Source organism: Dryobates pubescens, chromosome 41 (assembly GCF_014839835.1).
Source record: "Dryobates pubescens isolate bDryPub1 chromosome 41, bDryPub1.pri, whole genome shotgun sequence".
Classification (NCBI taxonomy): Eukaryota; Metazoa; Chordata; class Aves; order Piciformes; family Picidae; genus Dryobates; species Dryobates pubescens.
The window spans coordinates 238,830-256,445 of NC_071652.1; the positions used below are offsets into that span (position 1 = coordinate 238,830).

Sequence of the window (17,616 nt, forward strand, 5' to 3'; positions counted from 1 at the left end):
GTGCTGATCAGTTTGGATGGGTTTGGGGTTCTGCCATCACCATCAATGAGCATTGGTTGGCCCCGAGGGCTTGGGCAGCTCCATCTCTCCAGCTGCACGCAGCCCACGCTGCTCCCCTGGGTTGCCCTCCTCCTCCCTCCTCTCCCCTGGCTCTGCCTTCAGCTGTCTGGAGCCACTCTTCTTGCCTTGCAGGTTGACTTCCTCCCCCCCTCCCTGGAAAGATGTCCTCCTATGGACCACTGCTTAGCTCCCGCTGCAGCGAGCCCTGCGAGATCACCTGCCCGGAGCCCTGCATCAGCTACTGGAACGAGCCCTGTGTCAGCTCCTGTGGGGACTCCAGAGCCATTGTCTATGCCCCACCTGTTGTGGTGACCTTCCCAGGCCCCATCATCAGCACCTGCCCTCAGGAATGCATTGTGGGAAGCACCATGGCTGAGGGAGGAGGAATGGGAGGAGGAGGAGGAGGAGGTGGAGGAATGGGAGGAGGAGGAGGAATGGGCTCTGGAGGTGGAGGAATGGGCTCTGGAGGTGGAGGATGGGGCTCCAGTGGTGGAGGAATGGGCTCTGGAGGAGGAGGCTGGGGCTCTGGAGGTGGAGGAATGGGCTCTGGAGGAGGAGGAGGAGGAGGAATGGGCTCCGGAGGGTCCTGCGGCGGAGGCAGCTCCTATGGGATGAGCTCCCACGGCTCCTGCAGCTCCTCGGGGGGCATGGGAGGGGGCTCCTGCGGGGGGGGGTTCTCCCGTTTGGGAGGCTTTTACAGGAACTCCTTATTTTCAGGCTTTGGGAGGAGTTCCTCCCCCCTCTTCTCCAGGGGCTACTACCGGTACCGCTACGGCAACTACGGCCCCTTCTAGGGCCCCCTCCCGGGGGCTCCTCCCGGGGCTCCTCCCAGAGCCCCTCCTAGGGCTCCACCTAGAGCCCCTCCTGGGGCCCTGCAGAGAGAGCCAAGGAGTGAAGGAACCATAAAAGCCAAGCTAGTAGCTGCCATTTAGATCTGGGAATCCGAGGTGCCGAGCAGCCCTAGCCAGGAGCAGCCTGGGGCTTGCTTGGGGTCTCGCTGGGCTTCCTCTAAGGCTGTGCCAACGTCACCCCCACCCCCCCCACCCCCCCCGGGGCCTTCTGTTCCTGGTGTGCTTTGTTCTGCCTGAACCCAAAGAGAGTGGAAGAAGGGATGGGAAGTGACTGTGCAAGTGTCCAGCTGGAAGAAGAAGAGGAAGAAGAAGGAGGAGGAGGTGGTCTTGGGGATGGCTGATGGATTGTGGTCCTGGTTGGGATGGAAAGGACTTCCTGTGCCCCCTGCATTGCCTCCTCCTGCAAGAACATCTCTCCTCCCCCTCCCTGTTTGTATTAAAGCCCTCTTGCATCAAGCAGTCTCTGCTGCCTTTCCTCCCCCTGCCCCTTCACAGCTGCAAGCCAGGAAGGACTTCACTCGGTGCAGCAGCTCCTGCGCAGCGGTGGAGCAGCTGCCCCCACGGCAGGGTCAGGTCCTCTGCGTGGGCCAAAGGAGATCTGCCACAAAGCCTTCAGGATAGGATAGAAAACAGAATGAGCCAGGCTGGAAAAGACCTCAGAGATCATCCAGTCCAACCTCTCACCCAGCACCATCTGAGCAACTCACCCATGGCACCAAGGGCCTCAGCCAGGCTGGTTTTGAACACCTCCAGGGATGGGGACTCCACCACCTCCCTGGGCAGCACATCCCAAGGGCTCAATCTCTCTTGCTGGGAAGAACTTCTTCCCAACATCCAGCCTGAACCTCCCCTGGCACAGCTTGAGACTGTGTCCTCTTGTTCTGGTGCTGGGTGCCTGGGAGAAGAGACCAACTCCCACCTGGCTACAACCTCCCTGCAGGGAGTTGGAGAGAGCAAGAAGGTCTCCCCTGAGGCTCCTCTTCTCCAGGCTCAGCAACCCCAGCTCCCTCAGCCTCCCCTCACAGGGCTGTGCCCCAGACCTCTCCCCAGCCCTGTGCCCCAGACCCCTCCCCAGCTTTGTTGCCCTTCTCTGGACACCTTCCAGCAGCTCAACCTCTTTCCTAACCTGAGGAGCCCAGAGCTGGCCACAGGACTCCAGCTGTGGCCTCAGCAGTGCTGAGCACAGGGCAGGATGAGCTCCCTGCTCCTGCTGGCCACACTCTGCCTGCTGCAGGCCAGGCTGCCCTTGGCCTTCTTGGCCACCTGGGCACACTGCTGGCTCCTGTTCAGCTGCTGTCCACCGCTCCCCCCCAGGTCCCTTTCTGCCTGGCTGCTCTCAGCTACTCTGCCCCCAGCCTGTAGGTCTCCATGGGGTTGTTGTGGCCAATGTGTAGAGCCTGGCACTTAGATCTCACCAAGTTTTATCTCCCCCCTGCCTGCCTCTAGCCTGCATCCAGGGGTAAACCCCCAGGAGTTGCTCTGGAGTCGGTGGGGAGGCCACACTGTGACTCCTGGGCTCAGGTTTTGGGCTCCTCACTCCCAGAAGGACATTGAGAGGCTGGAGCAGGGCAACAAAGCTGGGGGGACACCTCCCACCAGCCCAGGCTGCTCAAGGCCTCATCCAGCCTGACCTTGGACACCTCCAGGGAGGGAGCATCCACAGCCTCCCTGGGCAACCTGTGCCAGGCTCTCATCCCCCCTCACCGGGAGGAATTGCCTCCTCATCCCCAGCCTCAGCCTCCCCTCCTCAAGCCTCAGCCCCTTCCCTCTCCCCCTGCCACTGCCATGCTCCCACTGGCATCCCAAGCTCCCCAAGGAGGTGGTGTGAGTGCTGTGCTGAGTTCCCAGCTCAGGAGCAGATGTGCAGCCCAGATAAAGATCCTGGCAGCAGTGCCCCAGCGGTGCCCACTCCTCTTGCCCAACACTTCCCTCCTCAGCCTGTTGAGCAAGGGCTGAGTGGTGGTGCAAGTGTCCTCCCTGGGCTGTGAGGCAGCACCCTTCACTGCAGCCTCACCTCTGCAGCTCTGGCAGGTTGGACCTGGGGACCTTTGAGGTCTCTTCCAACCTTATTGATTCCCTGGCTCTGTGAGTTGTATTCTGGGCAGCCCTGGCCCAGCCCCAGACAAATCCCTGATCCTCCTTCCTGCTCTGGGAGCACGAAGCTGAGCATCAGCACTCAGCCCCCTGCCAGCCCTCCTCAGCCAAACTCTTCCCCAAGCTGAAAGGAGCCCTCAGGAATTCCTCCTTCCAGGCTCAGCCCCTGGAAGCTGTGACATGGGCACAGGCAGGACCCTGAGCTTGGTGTCCAGCCACAGGGGACAGTGAATTCTGCTGCCCTTGGCACAAAGATGAGCCAAGGGCTGGAGCTCCTCAGGCTGAGGGAGCTGGGGTTGGGCAGAATGGAGAGGAGAAGGCTCCAGGGAGACCTCAGAGCTGCTTCCAGTGCCTGCAGGGATCCTCCAGGAAGGCTGCAGAGGGACTTTGCATGAGGGGGGTCCGAGCCAGGCCAAGGGGAGATGGTTTGGAGCTGAGGCAGAGCAGGGTTGGAGTGGAGCTGAGGGAGAAGCTCTTCAGTCCCAGGGTGGAGAGAGCCTGGCACAGGCTGCCCAGGGAGGCTGTGGATGGCTTTTGTCTCATGGAAATAGGAACCAAGTCCCTTCTGGCCTGGTGCTGGGGCTGGTGCCAGCTGCATCAGGAGCTGAGCCCTCTCCTGACCAGGGAGGCTGTGGCTGCCTCCTCCCTGGGGATGCTCAAGGCCAGGTTGGAGGAGGCCTTGAGCAGCTGAGTCTAGCTGAGAGGGCTCCCTCACAACTCAGATGACCTCTGAGGTCCCTTCCAACCTGAGCCACGCTGTGAGTTAGACCAACTTGGGCTAGGAACCATTCAGGAGCTGAGCCCTCTCCTGACCTCCCTGATGGCTTTCCAGAGGGTGGCTTCTGGGTGTCAGAGCCACGATGGATGTCTAAGCCTCAGGTGCAGGCAGAACAGCTCCCAGATGGAGCTGCCCAACCCTGGGGTGAGGGTCAGCAGCCTTTGCAACCCCAGCCTGACCCTGCTGACCCTCAGTCAAGCCCAGAAGGGCTTCAGGGTGGAAGGGACCTCAGAGGTCATCTGCTCCAACCTCCAGAAGGGGACAGTGGAGCCCTCCACTGCCCTGGGCAGCCTGGGCCAGGCCTGGACAACCCTTTGGGGGAAGAAATTGTTCCTCATGGCCAACCTGAACCTCACCTGGTGCAACCTGAGGCCATTTGCTCTCCTTCTGTCATCTGATAGAGGGAGAAGAGCCCAACCCCACCTGGCTCCAGCCTCCTCTCAGGGAGCTGGAGAGAGCCAGAAGGTCTCCCCTCAGCCTCCTCTTCTCCAGGCTGAACCTCCCTGAACTCCCTCAGCTGCTCCTCCCCAGACCTCTTCTCCAGACCCTTCCCCAGCCTCTCAGTGTCCTCCTGGCAGTGAGGAGCCCAATCCCTACCCCCAGGACTGCAGCTGCACCTTGCTGCATGCAGGCAGAGGTGGTAGAACCGCTGCAAGGATTCTCCCAGCCCAGAAGGTCTTTCCTCAGCCTCTTCTTCTCCAGGCTCAATAACCCCCAGCTCCCTCAGCTGGTCCTCCCCAGACCTCTTCTCCAGACCCTTCTCCATCCTCTCAGTGTCCTCCTGGCAGTGAGGAGCCCAAACCCTGCCCCCCAGGACTGCAGCTGCACCTTGCTGCATGCAGGCAGAGGTGGTAGAACCACCGCAAGGATTCTCCCAGCCCAGCAGCTCTCTCCTCAGCCTCCTCTTCTCCAGGCTCAATACCCCCCAGCTCCCTCAGCTGCTCCTCCCCAGACCCTTCCCCACCTCCCTTGCCCTTCCCCAGCCTCTCAGTGTCCTCCTGGCAGTGAGGAGCCCAAACCCTGACCCCCAGGCTTCCAGCTGTGGTCCAGCCCAGGGGGGACAGAAGTGAGGCTGAGCTTCCACTGCAGGGTTGATCTTCTCCTTCTCTGCTAAATCATTAAGGGGAAACAAAAAAACCCCAATTAGCAGAGGCCACTAATTGCCTTGGTGAAGCCTGGTGCCAGTCAGCAGCTGTGGGGCTGTAAAATTTCAACACAATAGGGAAGGCAAATTTATTGGGGGAGAGTCACCTCGTGGAGGGCTGAGGAGAAATCATTAATGAGGAGCTGGGAAAAATAATTACAGGCACCAGAGAAGTCATCCAGAGGGAGAAGGGGGGGTGAGAGGTGTGGGGGGGGAAATACCTCCTCAGTTTGGTAAGGGCCAGAGGTTTTTATGAGGTTTTATTGGGTGCTTCACCTCCTTCCAGCTGCCTACCAAAGGGGTATAAAAGCAGGAGCAGCTCAGCAGCCTTCCACAGCCTTCTCCTGACTCTCCTGACTTGCTGCTGCTGTAGGTGAGTGGATGCTGAGCTGAGCCTGAGCTGAGGTGTGAGGAGCTGAGCCTGAGCTGAGGTGTGAGGAGCTGAGCCTGAGCTGAGGTGTGAGGAACTGAGCTGAGGTGTGAGGAGCTGAGCTGAGGTGTGAGGAGCTGAGATCTGAAGAGCTGAGGTGTGAGGAGCTGAGCTTGAGCTGAGGTGTGAGGAACTGAGCTGAGATGTGAGGAGCTGAGCTGAGGTGTGAGGTGTGAGGAGCTGAGCTGAGGTGTGAGGAGCTGAGCTGAGGTGTGAGGAGCTGAGCTGAGGTGTGAGGTATGAGGAGCTGAGCTGAGGTGTGAGGAGCTGAGCTGAGGTACGAGGAGCTGAGCCTGAGCTGAGGTGTGAGGAGCTGAGATCTGAAGAGCTGAGGTGTGAGGAGCTGAGGTGTGAGGAGCTGAGCCTGAGCTGAGGGGTGAGGAGCTGAGGGGTGAGGAGCTGAGCCTGAGCTGAGCCTGAGCTGAGGTGTGAGGAGCTGAGCTTGAGCTGAGCCTGAGCTGAGGTGTGAGGAGCTGAGCTGAGCTGAGCCTGAGCTGAGGGGTGAGGAGCTGAGGGGTGAGGAGCTGGGCTGAGCCTGAGCTGAGGTGTGAGGAACTGAGCCTGAGCTGAGGTGTGAGGAGCTGAGCTGAGCCTGAGCTGCGGTGTGAGGAGCTGAGCTGAGGTGTGAGGAGCTGAGCTGAGGTGTGAGGTGTGAGGAGCTGAGCTGAGGTGTGAGGTGTGAGGAGCTGAGCTGAGGTGTGAGGAGCTGAGCTGAGGTGTGAGGAGCTGAGGGGTGAGGAGCTGAGCTGAGCCTGAGCTGCAGTGTGAGGAGCTGAGCCTGAGCTGAGGTGTGAGGAGCTGAGCTTGAGCTGAGCTTGAGCTGAGGTGTGAGGAGCTGAGCTGAGCTGAGCCTGAGCTGAGGGGTGAGGAGCTGAGATGTGAGGAGCTGCGGTGTGAGGAACTGAGCTGAGGTGTGAGGAGCTGAGGGGTGAGGAGCTGAGCTGAGCCTGAGCTGCAGTGTGAGGAGCTGAGCCTGAGCTGAGATGTGAGGAGCTGAGCTTGAGCTGAGCCTGAGCTGAGGTGTGAGGAGCTGAGCTGAGCTGAGCCTGAGCTGAGGGGTGAGGAGCTGAGATGTGAGGAGCTGCGGTGTGAGGAACTGAGCTGAGGTGTGAGGAGCTGAGCTTGAACTGAGGGGTGAGGAGCTGAGCTGAGGGGTGAGGAGCTGAGCTGTGGTTGTGAAGAGCTGCAGAGGAGGCTCCCTGCAGCAGCTTGCAGCCAGTGCCAAGAGTCAGTTTGACTTTTAAAGATGGAGCTGCAGAAGGATTTTCTTTTCCCTGTTGCCTCTCCAAGCCTGAGGAGCAAACAGCAAGCTCAGCTCTCCCGACCAGAGCCTTCAGAGGGGCAAGAAGGGAGGGAGAAGAGGGATCCCAGGACAGGAGGGGCTTGAGGGAGGGATGGGAAGCAGGAGCAGGGAGCTGCCCTGCCCCCCGGGACGGTTCCCTAACTGCACTTTTGCCTTCCTCAGCTCCACCTCCCCCCTGAGAACGATGTCCTGCAACATCAGCTCCCGGTGCCTGCCTGCCTGCGAGGTCAGCTGCCCACAGCCCTGTGCCTACAGCACCAGCCTGGGGCCCAGCATCGGTTCCTGTGGGGACTCCACAGCTGTGGTTTATGGCCCCCCAGTCGTCATCAAGTTCCCAGGCCCCATTCTCAGCACCTGCCCCCAGGAAACCGTGGTGGGAGCCTCGGTTCCCAACGTCAGCGGCCCAGGGGTGGGCAGCAGCTCCCCCGGTCCCTGGGGAGCTTCCAGGATGCTGGGCTCCTCCTCTTCTGCAGGCTTCTCCAGCTCGGGAGGCTTCTCCAGCTCGGGAGGCTTAGCTGGCTCTGGAGGCTCCTCGTGGAGAGGAGGTTCCTGTGGCTCTGGCATCTACCCGGGGCTGGGAGGCTGCTACGGCAGCAGGTTGTACAGCAGCAGCAGCAGCAGCGGCAGCAGCAGCCCTGCATCTCGCCGTGGCAACTACAGCTCCTTCTGAGGAGACCACTGCCACAGCTGAGCAGCTGCAGACACAAGACCCAGACCTGCAGCTGGCTTCTGGAGATGGCAGAGGCTCACTGAAGCCACAGGAGCCCCCCCCCTGCCCTCACCTCTTTCTTGCTGCTTCACTTCCTTTGCTGCTGCTGACAGCTTCTGGTGCTCCTCCCTCCGTGCTCCAGCCCCATCCCCACTGGGCCAACATCCTCTGGGAGGCCTTGGCCATCAGACTGTGACAGGAGAAGACCATCAGGTGGAGAATGGACTCTTTGGAGGCTGTTGGGAATGCTGTGCCCTTCTCTGGAGCTGGGGAAGTGTCTACTTTGCCCTCTGTGCCATCTCACTCCACGTCCTGCTCACATTAAAGTCCCCTTGCATCACCACCTTTGGTCTGGTTTTGGTTCCTCCATGGGGCTGGGGCTTGGGCTGACCCTTTGCAGCAGCTCCTGCAGCTGGGGGCAGAAGCTGTGAGCAGCCCTCAGGTGTCTCTGTAGGATCCTGGGACTCCTCCACATCCTCTGGGACTCCTCCACATCCTCTGGAGCTCCTCCAGTCCAACCCTTCTCCACCTCTACCAAGGCTGGGGCTCAGCCATGGCCCTCAGCACCACAGCTCTGCAGCTCTGAAACCCTTCCAGGCATGGGGATTCAGAGACCTCCCTGGGCAGCCTGGGCCAGGCTTGCAGATCCCTGCCAGGGGAGAAATTGCTTCTCATGCCCAACCTGAACCTCCCCTGAGGCTTTTTCCCCTTGTCCTCTGCCTTGGTCCTTGGCAGAAGAGCCCAAGCCCCCCTACCCCCCCAGCTCCAACCTTTCAGGCAGCTGTAGAGACCCAGAGGCTCTCCCCCCAGCCTCCTTTCCTCCAGGCTCAACACCCCCAGCTCCCTCAGCTGCTGCCCCCCAGCCCTGTTCCCCAGCCCCTTCCCCACCTGCCTTGCCCTGCTCCAGCCCTCGATGGCCTTCTGGCAGCCAGGAGCCCAAACCTGAAGGCATTGGGAGGTTTGCTTTGACTGTGGCCCCAGCACAGGGCTGCACCTCTGTGCCACCACCACCCTGAGCTCTCCTACAGCAGGCTGTGCAAGAGGCTTTCCCAAGGGCTGAGTGACACAAGCCCAGGAGCAGCCTCTTGTGCTGCTGCTTTCTGTGGCCATGGGAGCGGAAGCACAAAGAGCTCCATGGAGGAGTCCCCAAGAGAAGTCTCTTGCAGTCTGGAGAGAAGCAGCCTGAGGGGCATCTGATCAATGCTGATCAATACTTCAAGGGTGGGGGAGAGGAGGAAGGGAGCAGGCTGTGTTTAGTGGTGCCCAGGGAGGGGAGAAGGGGCAAGGGGCACTAGGGGCTGTCTGCTGCAACCTCCCCATCTGAACTGGGGGAGGAACTTCTTTAGCTTCAGCTTGGTGAAGGCCTGGAGCAGGCTGCCCAGAGAGGTGCTGCAGCCTCCACCTCTCTCTGGAGCCATTCCAAAGCCACCTGGATGTGTTCCTGAGTAACCCTCTCCAGGTGACTCTGCCTTGGCAAGGGGGGGGGGGGGGAAGGCTGGGCTCCATCATCTCCACAGCAGCCTCCCAGCCCCTCCCATTCTGGGGCTCTGTGTCACAGGGTGCAACCTTTCTCCACCCCCACCCCAAATTCCTGCTGCCATCCCCAGCAGCTTGCTGGCCTCCCAGAGGCTTGGAGCTGTCAGCTGCTCTCCTGGCAGCCTGGCACAGCACTCAGCTGCTCTGCAGGTGCAGAGGTGCAAAAGCAAACAGCAGGCAGAGGTGGAGATGCTGAAGAGCTTTAATCAGAGGGCAGCACAGGCTCCAGCTGGCTCCTGCAGGCCACACAGGACACTGCCCTGCCGGCCGGGCACCGATGCAGCTCCGCACGCCCCCGGCTGGGGCATCAGCGCCTGGCAGCTTCCCCTGCCGGCTCAGCGCGGCCCAGGGCTGCTGCAGCAGCAGGGCTTGGGCCTTCAGAAGTAGCCAGAGCCACAGCTGCCTCCAGCAGACCTCCTGTAGCCACAGCTGCCCCCCCCGAAGGAATGGCCTCCCCCAAAGGAGCCCCCCCCGACGGAGCTGCCTCCTGCGCAGGAGCCCCCAAAGCCTCCGGACCCAAAGCTTCTTCCGCCTCCATAGGAGCCCCCAAATGACCTGCCCCCCCCATAGGAGCCCCCAAATGACCTGCCCCCACCATAGGAGCCCCCAAAGGATCTGCCCCCACCATAGGAGCCCCCACCATAGGAGCCCCCAGAGCCAAAGGAGCTGCCCCCACCATAGGAGCCCCCAACGCCCAGAGAGCTGCCCCCACCATAGGAGCCCCCAGAGCCAAAGGAGCTGCCCCCTCCATAGGAGCCTCCTGACTCAATGGAGCCTATTCCCCCCGAGAAGCCCCCAATGGGGGATGGCAGCGTGGTGCCCACGATGCTCTCCTGAGGGCAGGAGCTGAGGATGGGGCCTGGGAAGGTGATGACCACGGGGGGAGGGTAGACCACGGCTCGAGAGTCCCCGCAGGAGGTGACGCAGGGCTGGCTGCAGGCATCCACGAAGGGCTGGGGGCAGCTGACCTCGCAGGGGGCAGAGCATCTGCTGCTCAGCAGCTCTCCTGAAGACATCTTCTGTGCTGGAGGCAAACCTGCAGCAGGAGGGGGCCCAGAGCTTTCAGGAGCAGCCAAAGAGAGTGGCAGAAGAGGCCAAGGAAGGCTTCAGCTTTCTCTCTCTCTGCCCTGACTGCCTGAGCAGCCAGCCTAGCACCTGCACCTCCCCACAGTGCCTTCTGCTGCTCTAGAAACAGTGCAGATGGTGAAGCAAAGCCCAGGAGCCCCTGGCTTGGGAGCTCAGCTCCAAGGGGTTGTTGAGTCACAGCTCTGGAGCTGACTGACATTGCACTGATCCTTGTGCCTGTGAAAATCCATCCCTACCAGTCCCCAGATTCCTCAATCCCAGCGTGGAGGGCTGGGAAAGGACCTCTGGAGAGCATCTCCTGCACTCTCCCCCTGCCCCAGCTGGGCACCCCCAGCAGCCTGCCCAGGGGTACAATGCCCAGGGGAGGGGTTGGAAGCTCTCCACACCATTTCAGTCACGGAATCCCAGCATGGCTCAGGCTGGAAGGGACCTCAGAGCTCATCTGCTGCAACCTCCCCAGCACAGGCTGTGCCATCAGCCCTCAACTGGTGCCCAGAGGCAAAGGGCCCTGCCTGGCACCAGGCTTCTGCAGAAGACCAAGTCCTCAGCTAACCACTGCAGAGCTTTCCCTGATGCTTCATCTAGAGAAAGAAGGAAGGAAAGGAAGAAGGAAGGGAGAGAAGAAGGAAGGGAGGGAAGAAGGAAGGGAGGGAAGAAGGAAGGAAGGGAGGGAAGAAGGAAGGGAGGGAAGAAGGAAGGGAGGGAGGGAAGAACGAAGGAAGGGAGGGAAGAAGGGAGGGAGGGAGGGATGGAGGGAGGGAGGGTGCAAGGGAGGAAGGAAGGGATGGAGGGAGGAAGAAAGGGAGGGAAGGAGGAAGGGAGGGAGGGAGAAAGAAAGGAGGTAGGAAGGGTCTGGAACTCACCAGGACCGGAGCTGCTGTGGGTGAGGAGCTGGATGGAGCTGAAGCCTTCCTCAGGCTCTTATATAGCTGCTCAGACCCCCAGGGGAACCTGCGCCAGGCTTTGTGCAAGAGCTTCCGACCTCTTGCCAAACTGTTTTGCTGCATGGTTGATTCCCTTAATTGTCCTAATTGTCCTCTTAATTGCTGTGGTCACGACTCTCTTCTCCGCTCCGGGGCACCCTGCGGGCATCCCTGAGCGCTTTATCTGATCGATCCTCCGAGCCCGACAAAGGCTCCCGGCAGCCGATCCTGCCCCAGCCCCTCGCGGGGCTGAGGCTGGGGTGGGTGCGGATGCGGCTGGGGGGTGGTGCTGAGCTGCTCGGCAGCTCTCCCAGGCAAGATTTCCCCCTCAGCCTCTCGGCGGCAGGCGGGTGGGCGGTTGAAAGAGGCTCTGCCGCTCGCCAGGGCTGCTAGGAGGGGAGCAGCAGCGCCCAAGGTCTTCCTTTGTCAGCTGGGATTTCCCAACCCCACCGTAGGAAATTGGGAAGATTCCATTAGCTGAGGACTCAACCAGGAGTTGCTGACAAGCAGAGCTGTCAGATCAAGGGCTGCCCTCTTGGGCCTGCCAGGTCTTGTCTGGCTTCTGATGCAAGGCCTGAGCCCAGGGAGCTTCCTCTCTGCTCCATTTTCCAGCCGGGCTGGAGAGCAGCAGCGAAGTGGTGCTGGGAAGGGCACCGAGGGGGAAAGGGCAGCAGGGCAGCAGCGCTGAGCCCAGAGTGGGGAATGGAAGGCATCAGGAGAGGCTGCCCAGAGAGCTGGTGGAGTCCCCAGCCCTGGGGGTGCTCAAGAAGTGGCACTTGGGGACAGGGTTTGGGTTGGTGGCCATGGTGGTGTTGGGTTGGTGGTGGGACTCTGGAGGGTCGTGGAGGTCTCATCCGACCAAAACGATTCTGTGAGGCTGCAACAGCCTGGAAACCAAACCCTTCCATCCCAACCCTTCCATTCCAACCCTTCCATTCCAACCCTTCCATCCCAACCCTTCCATCCCAACCCTTCCATTCCAACCCTTCCATCCCAACCCTTCCATCCCAACCCTTCCATTCCAACCATTCCATCCCAACCCTTCCATCCCAACCCTTCCATTCCAACCCTTCCATCCCAACCCTTCCATCCCAATCCTTCCATCCCAACCCTTCCATTCCAACCCTTCCATCCCAACCCTTCCATCCCAACCCTTCCATTCCAACCCTTCCATCCCAACCCTTCCATCCCAACCCTTCCATTCCAACCCTTCCATCCCAACCCTTCCATTCCAACCCTTCCATCCCAACCCTTCCATCCCAGCCCTTCCATCCCAACCTTTCCATCCCAACCCTTCCATTCCAACCCTTCCATCCCAACCCTTCCTTCCAACCCTTCCATCCCAACCCTTCCATCCCAACCCTTCCTTCCAACCCTTCCATCCCAACCCTTCCATCCCAACCCTTCCATCCCAACCTTTCCATCCCAACCCTTCCATTCCAACCCTTCCATCCCAACCCTTCCTTCCAACCCTTCCATCCCAACCCTTCCAACCCAACCCTTCCTTCAACCCTTCCATCCCTTCCTTCCAACCCTTCCATCCCAACCCTTCCATCCCAACCCTTCCAAACCTTCCATCCCAACCATCCCAACCCAACCCTTCCAACCCTTCCATCCCAACCCTTCCAACCCAACCCTCCTATCCCAACCCTTCCATCCCAACCACTCCATCCCAACCCTTCCATCCCAATCTTTCTAATCTAACCCTTCTAACCCAACCCTTCCAACCTAACCTTTCCAGCCCTTCCAACCCAACCACTCCAACCCAACCACTCCATTTCAACCCTTCCATCCCAACCACTCCAACCCAACCCTTCTAATCTAACCCTTCCAACCCAACCCTTCCAACCTAACCCTTCCAATCCTTCCAACCCAACCACTCCAACCCTCCCAACCCAACCACTCCATCCCAACCCAACCACTCCAACCCAAGCACTCCATTCCAACCCTTCCAACCCAACCACTCCATCCCAACCCTTCTAACCTAACCCTTCCAACCCAACCACTCCATCCCAACCCTTCTAACCTAACCCTTCCAACCCAACCCTTCCAACCTAACCCTTCCAATCCTTCCAACCCAACCACTCCAACCCAACCCTCCCAACCCAACCACTCCAACCCAACCACTCCATCCCAGCTACTCCATCCCAACCCTTCCAACTCAACCCTTCCAACCCAACCACTCCATCCCAACCCTTCCAATCCAACTCTTCCAACCCAGCCATTTTACTGCCAGCCTTCTCTCTTTGCCATCTCTCAGGAGAGGCAGAGAGGTTGCTGCTGTCTGGGAGGCATCGCTCTCACATCTCGAGGAGCTCAAATCCTTCTCTTTGTCCCCCAGCTCTCTCTGCCACACTAAACCTCAATGAAGCCCTCTGCAGGACCCAAAACCCTTCTCCTGCCCCCAGCCAAGCTACTGGGAGGCTCAAAAGCTTTCAGCTGGCTCAGCAAACGCAGCTCAGGCCCTGGGCACGGGGAGGCAAAGGAGGTGGCAGCAGGCAAGGGGAAAAAAAAAGGCCATTAAAAAACCCTTTAGGGATTAGAGCAAGAGGCAGGGTGTGTTGCAGGGCTGCCTTGTGTGCAGCTGATTTACTCATCACTATCAGCTATCAGAACAATTATCCCAATTACCAGGAGCTTAGACAGCAAAACCTTGGGGTACTCCCTGCCCCGTGCACGAAGAGGGTTGCACAGCCCAGGCTCGGGCTGGAGGCCTATATAAGATCAGTGCCTCCCTCCAGCTTCAGCACCACCGCTTCTCCAGCTTGGAGTTTCGCCTTTCCCAGCCTGGTGAGTGTCCCATGGGTTCCTTTACCTTGAGGGGATGCTGCTCTGGGCGTGGGGTGAGCTCACTGCCAGCCCCCTGTGAGGAGCAGCAGCAGCAGCAGCAGCAGCTGGGGGTTGGCTCCTGCGGGGTTGGTGCTGCAGGCAGGCAGCAGGGACCAGGGGGAGGTGGAGGGTTGAGGATGTTGAGGATGGCAGACCATGACAGGGAAGAGAAGGCTTCAGGGGGGACCTTAGAGCTGCCTGCCAGGATGTGAAGGGGTCCTCCAGGAAGGCTGCAGAGGGACTTTGCATGAGGGGAGTCTGAGACAGGTCAAGAGGAAATGGTTTGGAGCTGAGGCAGAGCAGGGTTGGACTGGAACTGAGGGAGAAGTTCTTCAGCACCAGGGTGGTGAGACTCTGGCACCCAGGGAGGCTGTGGCTGCCTCCTCCCTGGGGCTGTTACTATCCAACCTAAACCTGTCCTGGGGCACCTTGAGGTCTCTTGTCCTGTCCCTTGCTCCTTGGGAGAAGAGCCCAAAGCCCTCCTTGCTCCAGGACATTCCTGCCTGGCAGCCAGGCTGGACTGCAGCAGCAGTTGTGCTCCTCTTGTGTTCTTTGGCTCTAACCATCCTGAGGAGGCAGAGAGGTCAGGCAGCCACAAGAGAAGTTCTCATCTTCATAAGAAGAGAATTCCTCCTCCCCAGCCACCACAGCTTGAAGCATCACAGCCATGGTTTGAAGGCACAGAGCTCCAAAGACCTCTTTCACTTCTACTCCTGAACCTGTGCTGCAGTTTCCCTCCAGCACAGATGTCCAATGTCAGTGGTGGCACAGCCTGTGCTGGGGAGGTTGCAGCAGATGAGCTCTGAGGTCCCTTCCAGCCTGAGCCATGCTGGGATTCCGTGACTGAAATGGTGTGGAGAGCTCCCAACCCCTCCCCTGGGCATTGTACCCCTGGGCAGGCTGCTGGGGGTGCCCAGCTGGGGCAGGGGGAGAGTGCAGGAGATGCTCTCTCAGTCAGCTCCAGAGCTGTGACTCAACAACCCCTTGGAGCTGAGCTCCCAAGCCAGGGGCTCCTGGGCTTTGCTTCACCATCTGCACTGTTTCTAGAGCAGCAGAAGGCACTGTGGGGAGGTGCAGGTGCTAGGCTGGCTGCTCAGGCAGTCAGGGCAGAGAGAGAGAAAGCTGAAGCCTTCCTTGGCCTCTTCTGCCACTCTTTTTGGCTGCTCCTGAAAGCTCTGGGCCCCCTCCTGCTGCAGGTTTGCCTCCAGCACAGAAGATGTCTTCAGGAGAGCTGCTGAGCAGCAGATGCTCTGCCCCCTGCGAGGTCAGCTGCCCCCAGCCCTTCGTGGATGCCTGCAGCCAGCCCTGCGTCACCTCCTGCGGGGACTCTCGAGCCGTGGTCTACCCTCCCCCCGTGGTCATCACCTTCCCAGGCCCCATCCTCAGCTCCTGCCCTCAGGAGAGCATCGTGGGCACCACGCTGCCATCCCCCATTGGGGGCTTCTCGGGGGGAATAGGCTCCATTGAGTCAGGGGGCTCCTATGGAGGGGGCAGCTCCTTTGGCTCTGGGGGCTCCTATGGTGGGGGCAGCTCTCTGGGCGTTGGGGGCTCCTATGGTGGGGGCAGCTCCTTTGGCTCTGGGGGCTCCTATGGTGGGGGCTCCTATGGTGGGGGCAGATCCTTTGGGGGCTCCTATGGTGGGGGCAGGTCATTTGGGGGCTCCTATGGAGGCGGAAGAAGCTTTGGGTCCGGAGGCTTTGGGGGCTCCTGCGCAGGAGGCAGCTCCGTCGGGGGGGGCTCCTTTGGGGGAGGCCATTCCTTCGGGGGGGGCAGCTGTGGCTCCAGGAGGTCTGCTGGAGGCAGCTGTGGCTCTGGCTACTTCTGAAGGCCCAAGCCCTGCTGCTGCAGCAGCCCTGGGCCGCGCTGAGCCGGCAGGGGAAGCTGCCAGGCGCTGATGCCCCAGCCGGGGGCGTGCGGAGCTGCATCGGTGCCCGGCCGGCAGGGCAGTGTCCTGTGTGGCCTGCAGGAGCCAGCTGGAGCCTGTGCTGCCCTCTGATTAAAGCTCTTCAGCATCTCCACCTCTGCCTGCTGTTTGCTTTTGCACCTCTGCACCTGCAGAGCAGCTGAGTGCTGTGCCAGGCTGCCAGGAGAGCAGCTGACAGCTCCAAGCCTCTGGGAGGCCAGCAAGCTGCTGGGGATGACAGCAGGAATTTGGGGTGGGGGTGGAGAAAGGTTGCACCCTGTGACACAGAGCCCCAGAATGGGAGGGGCTGGGAGGTTGCTGTGGAGATGATGGAGCCCAACCTCCCCCCCCCCCCCCTTGCCAAGGCAGAGTCACCTGGAGAGGGTTACTCAGGAACACATCCAGGTGGCTTTGGAATGGCTCCAGAGAGAGGTGGAGGCTGCAGCACCTCTCTGGGCAGCCTGCTCCAGGCCTTCACCAAGCTGAAGCTAAAGAAGTTCCTCCCCCAGTTCAGATGGGGAGGTTGCAGCAGACAGCCCCTAGTGCCCCTTGCCCCTTCTCCCCTCCCTGGGCACCACTAAACACAGCCTGCTCCCTTCCTCCTCTCCCCCACCCTTGAAGTATTGATCAGCATTGATCAGATGCCCCTCAGGCTGCTTCTCTCCAGACTGCAAGAGACTTCTCTTGGGGACTCCTCCATGGAGCTCTTTGTGCTTCCACTCCCATGGCCACAGAAAGCAGCAGCACAAGAGGCTGCTCCTGGGCTTGTGTCACTCAGCCCTTGGGAAAGCCTCTTGCACAGCCTGCTGTAGGAGAGCTCAGGGTGGTGGTGGCACAGAGGTGCAGCCCTGTGCTGGGGCCACAGTCAAAGCAAACCTCCCAATGCCTTCAGGTTTGGGCTCCTGGCTGCCAGAAGGCCATCGAGGGCTGGAGCAGGGCAAGGCAGGTGGGGAAGGGGCTGGGGAACAGGGCTGGGGAGCAGCAGCTGAGGGAGCTGGGGGTGTTGAGCCTGGAGGAAAGGAGGCTGAGGGGAGAGCCCTTGAAGTATTGATCAGCATTGATCAGATGCCCCTCAGGCTGCTTCTCTCCAGACTGCAAGAGACTTCTCTTGGGGACTCCTCCATGGAGCTCTTTGTGCTTCCACACAGGTCTGTGCAGGTCTGGGTCTTGTGTCTGCAGCTGCTCAGCTGTGGCAGTGGTCTCCTCAGAAGGAGCTGTAGTTGCCACGGCGAGATGCAGGGCTGCTGCTGCCGCTGCTGCTGCTGCTGCTGTACAACCTGCTGCCGTAGCAGCCTCCCAGCCCCGGGTAGATGCCAGAGCCACAGGAACCTCCTCTCCACGAGGAGCCTCCAGAGCCAGCTAAGCCTCCCGAGCTGGAGAAGCCTCCCGAGCTGGAGAAGCCTGCAGAAGAGGAGGAGCCCAGCATCCTGGAAGCTCCCCAGGGACCGGGGGAGCTGCTGCCCACCCCTGGGCCGCTGACGTTGGGAACCGAGGCTCCCACCACGGTTTCCTGGGGGCAGGTGCTGAGAATGGGGCCTGGGAACTTGATGACGACTGGGGGGCCATAAACCACAGCTGTGGAGTCCCCACAGGAGCCGATGCTGGGCCCCAGGCTGGTGCTGTAGGCGCAGGGCTGTGGGCAGCTGACCTCGCAGGCAGGCAGGCACCGGGAGCTGATGTTGCAGGACATCGTTCTCAGGGGGGAGGTGGAGCTGAGGAAGGCAAAAGTGCAGTTAGGGAACCGTCCCGGGGGGCAGGGCAGCTCCTTGCTCCTGCTTCCCATCCCTCCCTCAAGCCCCTCCTGTCCTGGGATCCCTCTTCTCCCTCCCTTCTTGCCCCTCTGAAGGCTCCGGTCGGGAGAGCTGAGCTTGCTGTTTGCTCCTCAGGCTTGGAGAGGCAACAGGGAAAAGAAAATCCTTCTGCAGCTCCATCTTTAAAAGTCAAAGTGACTCTTGGCACTGGCTGCAAGC

The 17,616-nt window shown here is 60.5% G+C and overlaps 4 protein-coding genes across 4 annotated transcripts; 2 read left to right on the forward strand and 2 right to left on the reverse strand.

Moving 5' to 3' along the window:
- Positions 1-221: 221 nt before the first annotated feature.
- Positions 222-854, forward strand: LOC128899248 (claw keratin-like). Its single transcript, XM_054177628.1, has 2 exons — positions 222-561; positions 715-854. Exons 1-2 carry the CDS (start codon positions 222-224, stop codon positions 852-854), a joined length of 480 nt encoding a protein of 159 aa, XP_054033603.1.
- Positions 855-9,282: 8,428 nt separating this feature from the next.
- LOC128899178 (scale keratin-like) lies at positions 9,283-9,921 on the reverse strand. Its single transcript, XM_054177526.1, has one exon. The coding sequence runs from the start codon at positions 9,919-9,921 to the stop codon at positions 9,283-9,285; it is 639 nt and encodes a 212-aa protein (XP_054033501.1).
- Positions 9,922-14,959: 5,038 nt separating this feature from the next.
- Positions 14,960-15,568, forward strand: LOC104307892 (scale keratin). The gene has a single exon (XM_009908993.2). The coding sequence runs from the start codon at positions 14,960-14,962 to the stop codon at positions 15,566-15,568; it is 609 nt and encodes a 202-aa protein (XP_009907295.2).
- Positions 15,569-16,850: 1,282 nt separating this feature from the next.
- LOC128899179 (sericin-1-like) lies at positions 16,851-17,336 on the reverse strand. Its single transcript, XM_054177527.1, has 2 exons — positions 17,314-17,336; positions 16,851-17,265 (listed from the first exon to the last, which is right to left on the reverse strand). The coding sequence occupies exons 1-2, from the start codon at positions 17,334-17,336 to the stop codon at positions 16,851-16,853; spliced, it is 438 nt and encodes a 145-aa protein (XP_054033502.1).
- Between the last annotated feature and the right edge of the window lie 280 nt (positions 17,337-17,616).

Coding starts and splice junctions, on each gene's coding strand:
- LOC128899178 (XM_054177526.1), bottom strand. CDS start 9,921: ATGTCTTCAGGAGAGCTGCTGAGCAGCAGATGCTCTGCCCCCTGCGAG.
- LOC128899248 (XM_054177628.1), top strand. CDS start 222: ATGTCCTCCTATGGACCACTGCTTAGCTCCCGCTGCAGCGAGCCCTGC. Junction 562..714: donor CTCCAGTGGTGGAGGAATGG/GCTCTGGAGGAG, acceptor GGGGCATGGGAG/GGGGCTCCTGCGGGGGGGGG.
- LOC104307892 (XM_009908993.2), top strand. CDS start 14,960: ATGTCTTCAGGAGAGCTGCTGAGCAGCAGATGCTCTGCCCCCTGCGAG.
- LOC128899179 (XM_054177527.1), bottom strand. CDS start 17,336: ATGTCCTGCAACATCAGCTCCCG. Junction 17,266..17,313: donor TCCTGCAACATCAGCTCCCG/GTGCCTGCCTGC, acceptor CTGCGCCTACAG/CACCAGCCTGGGGCCCAGCA.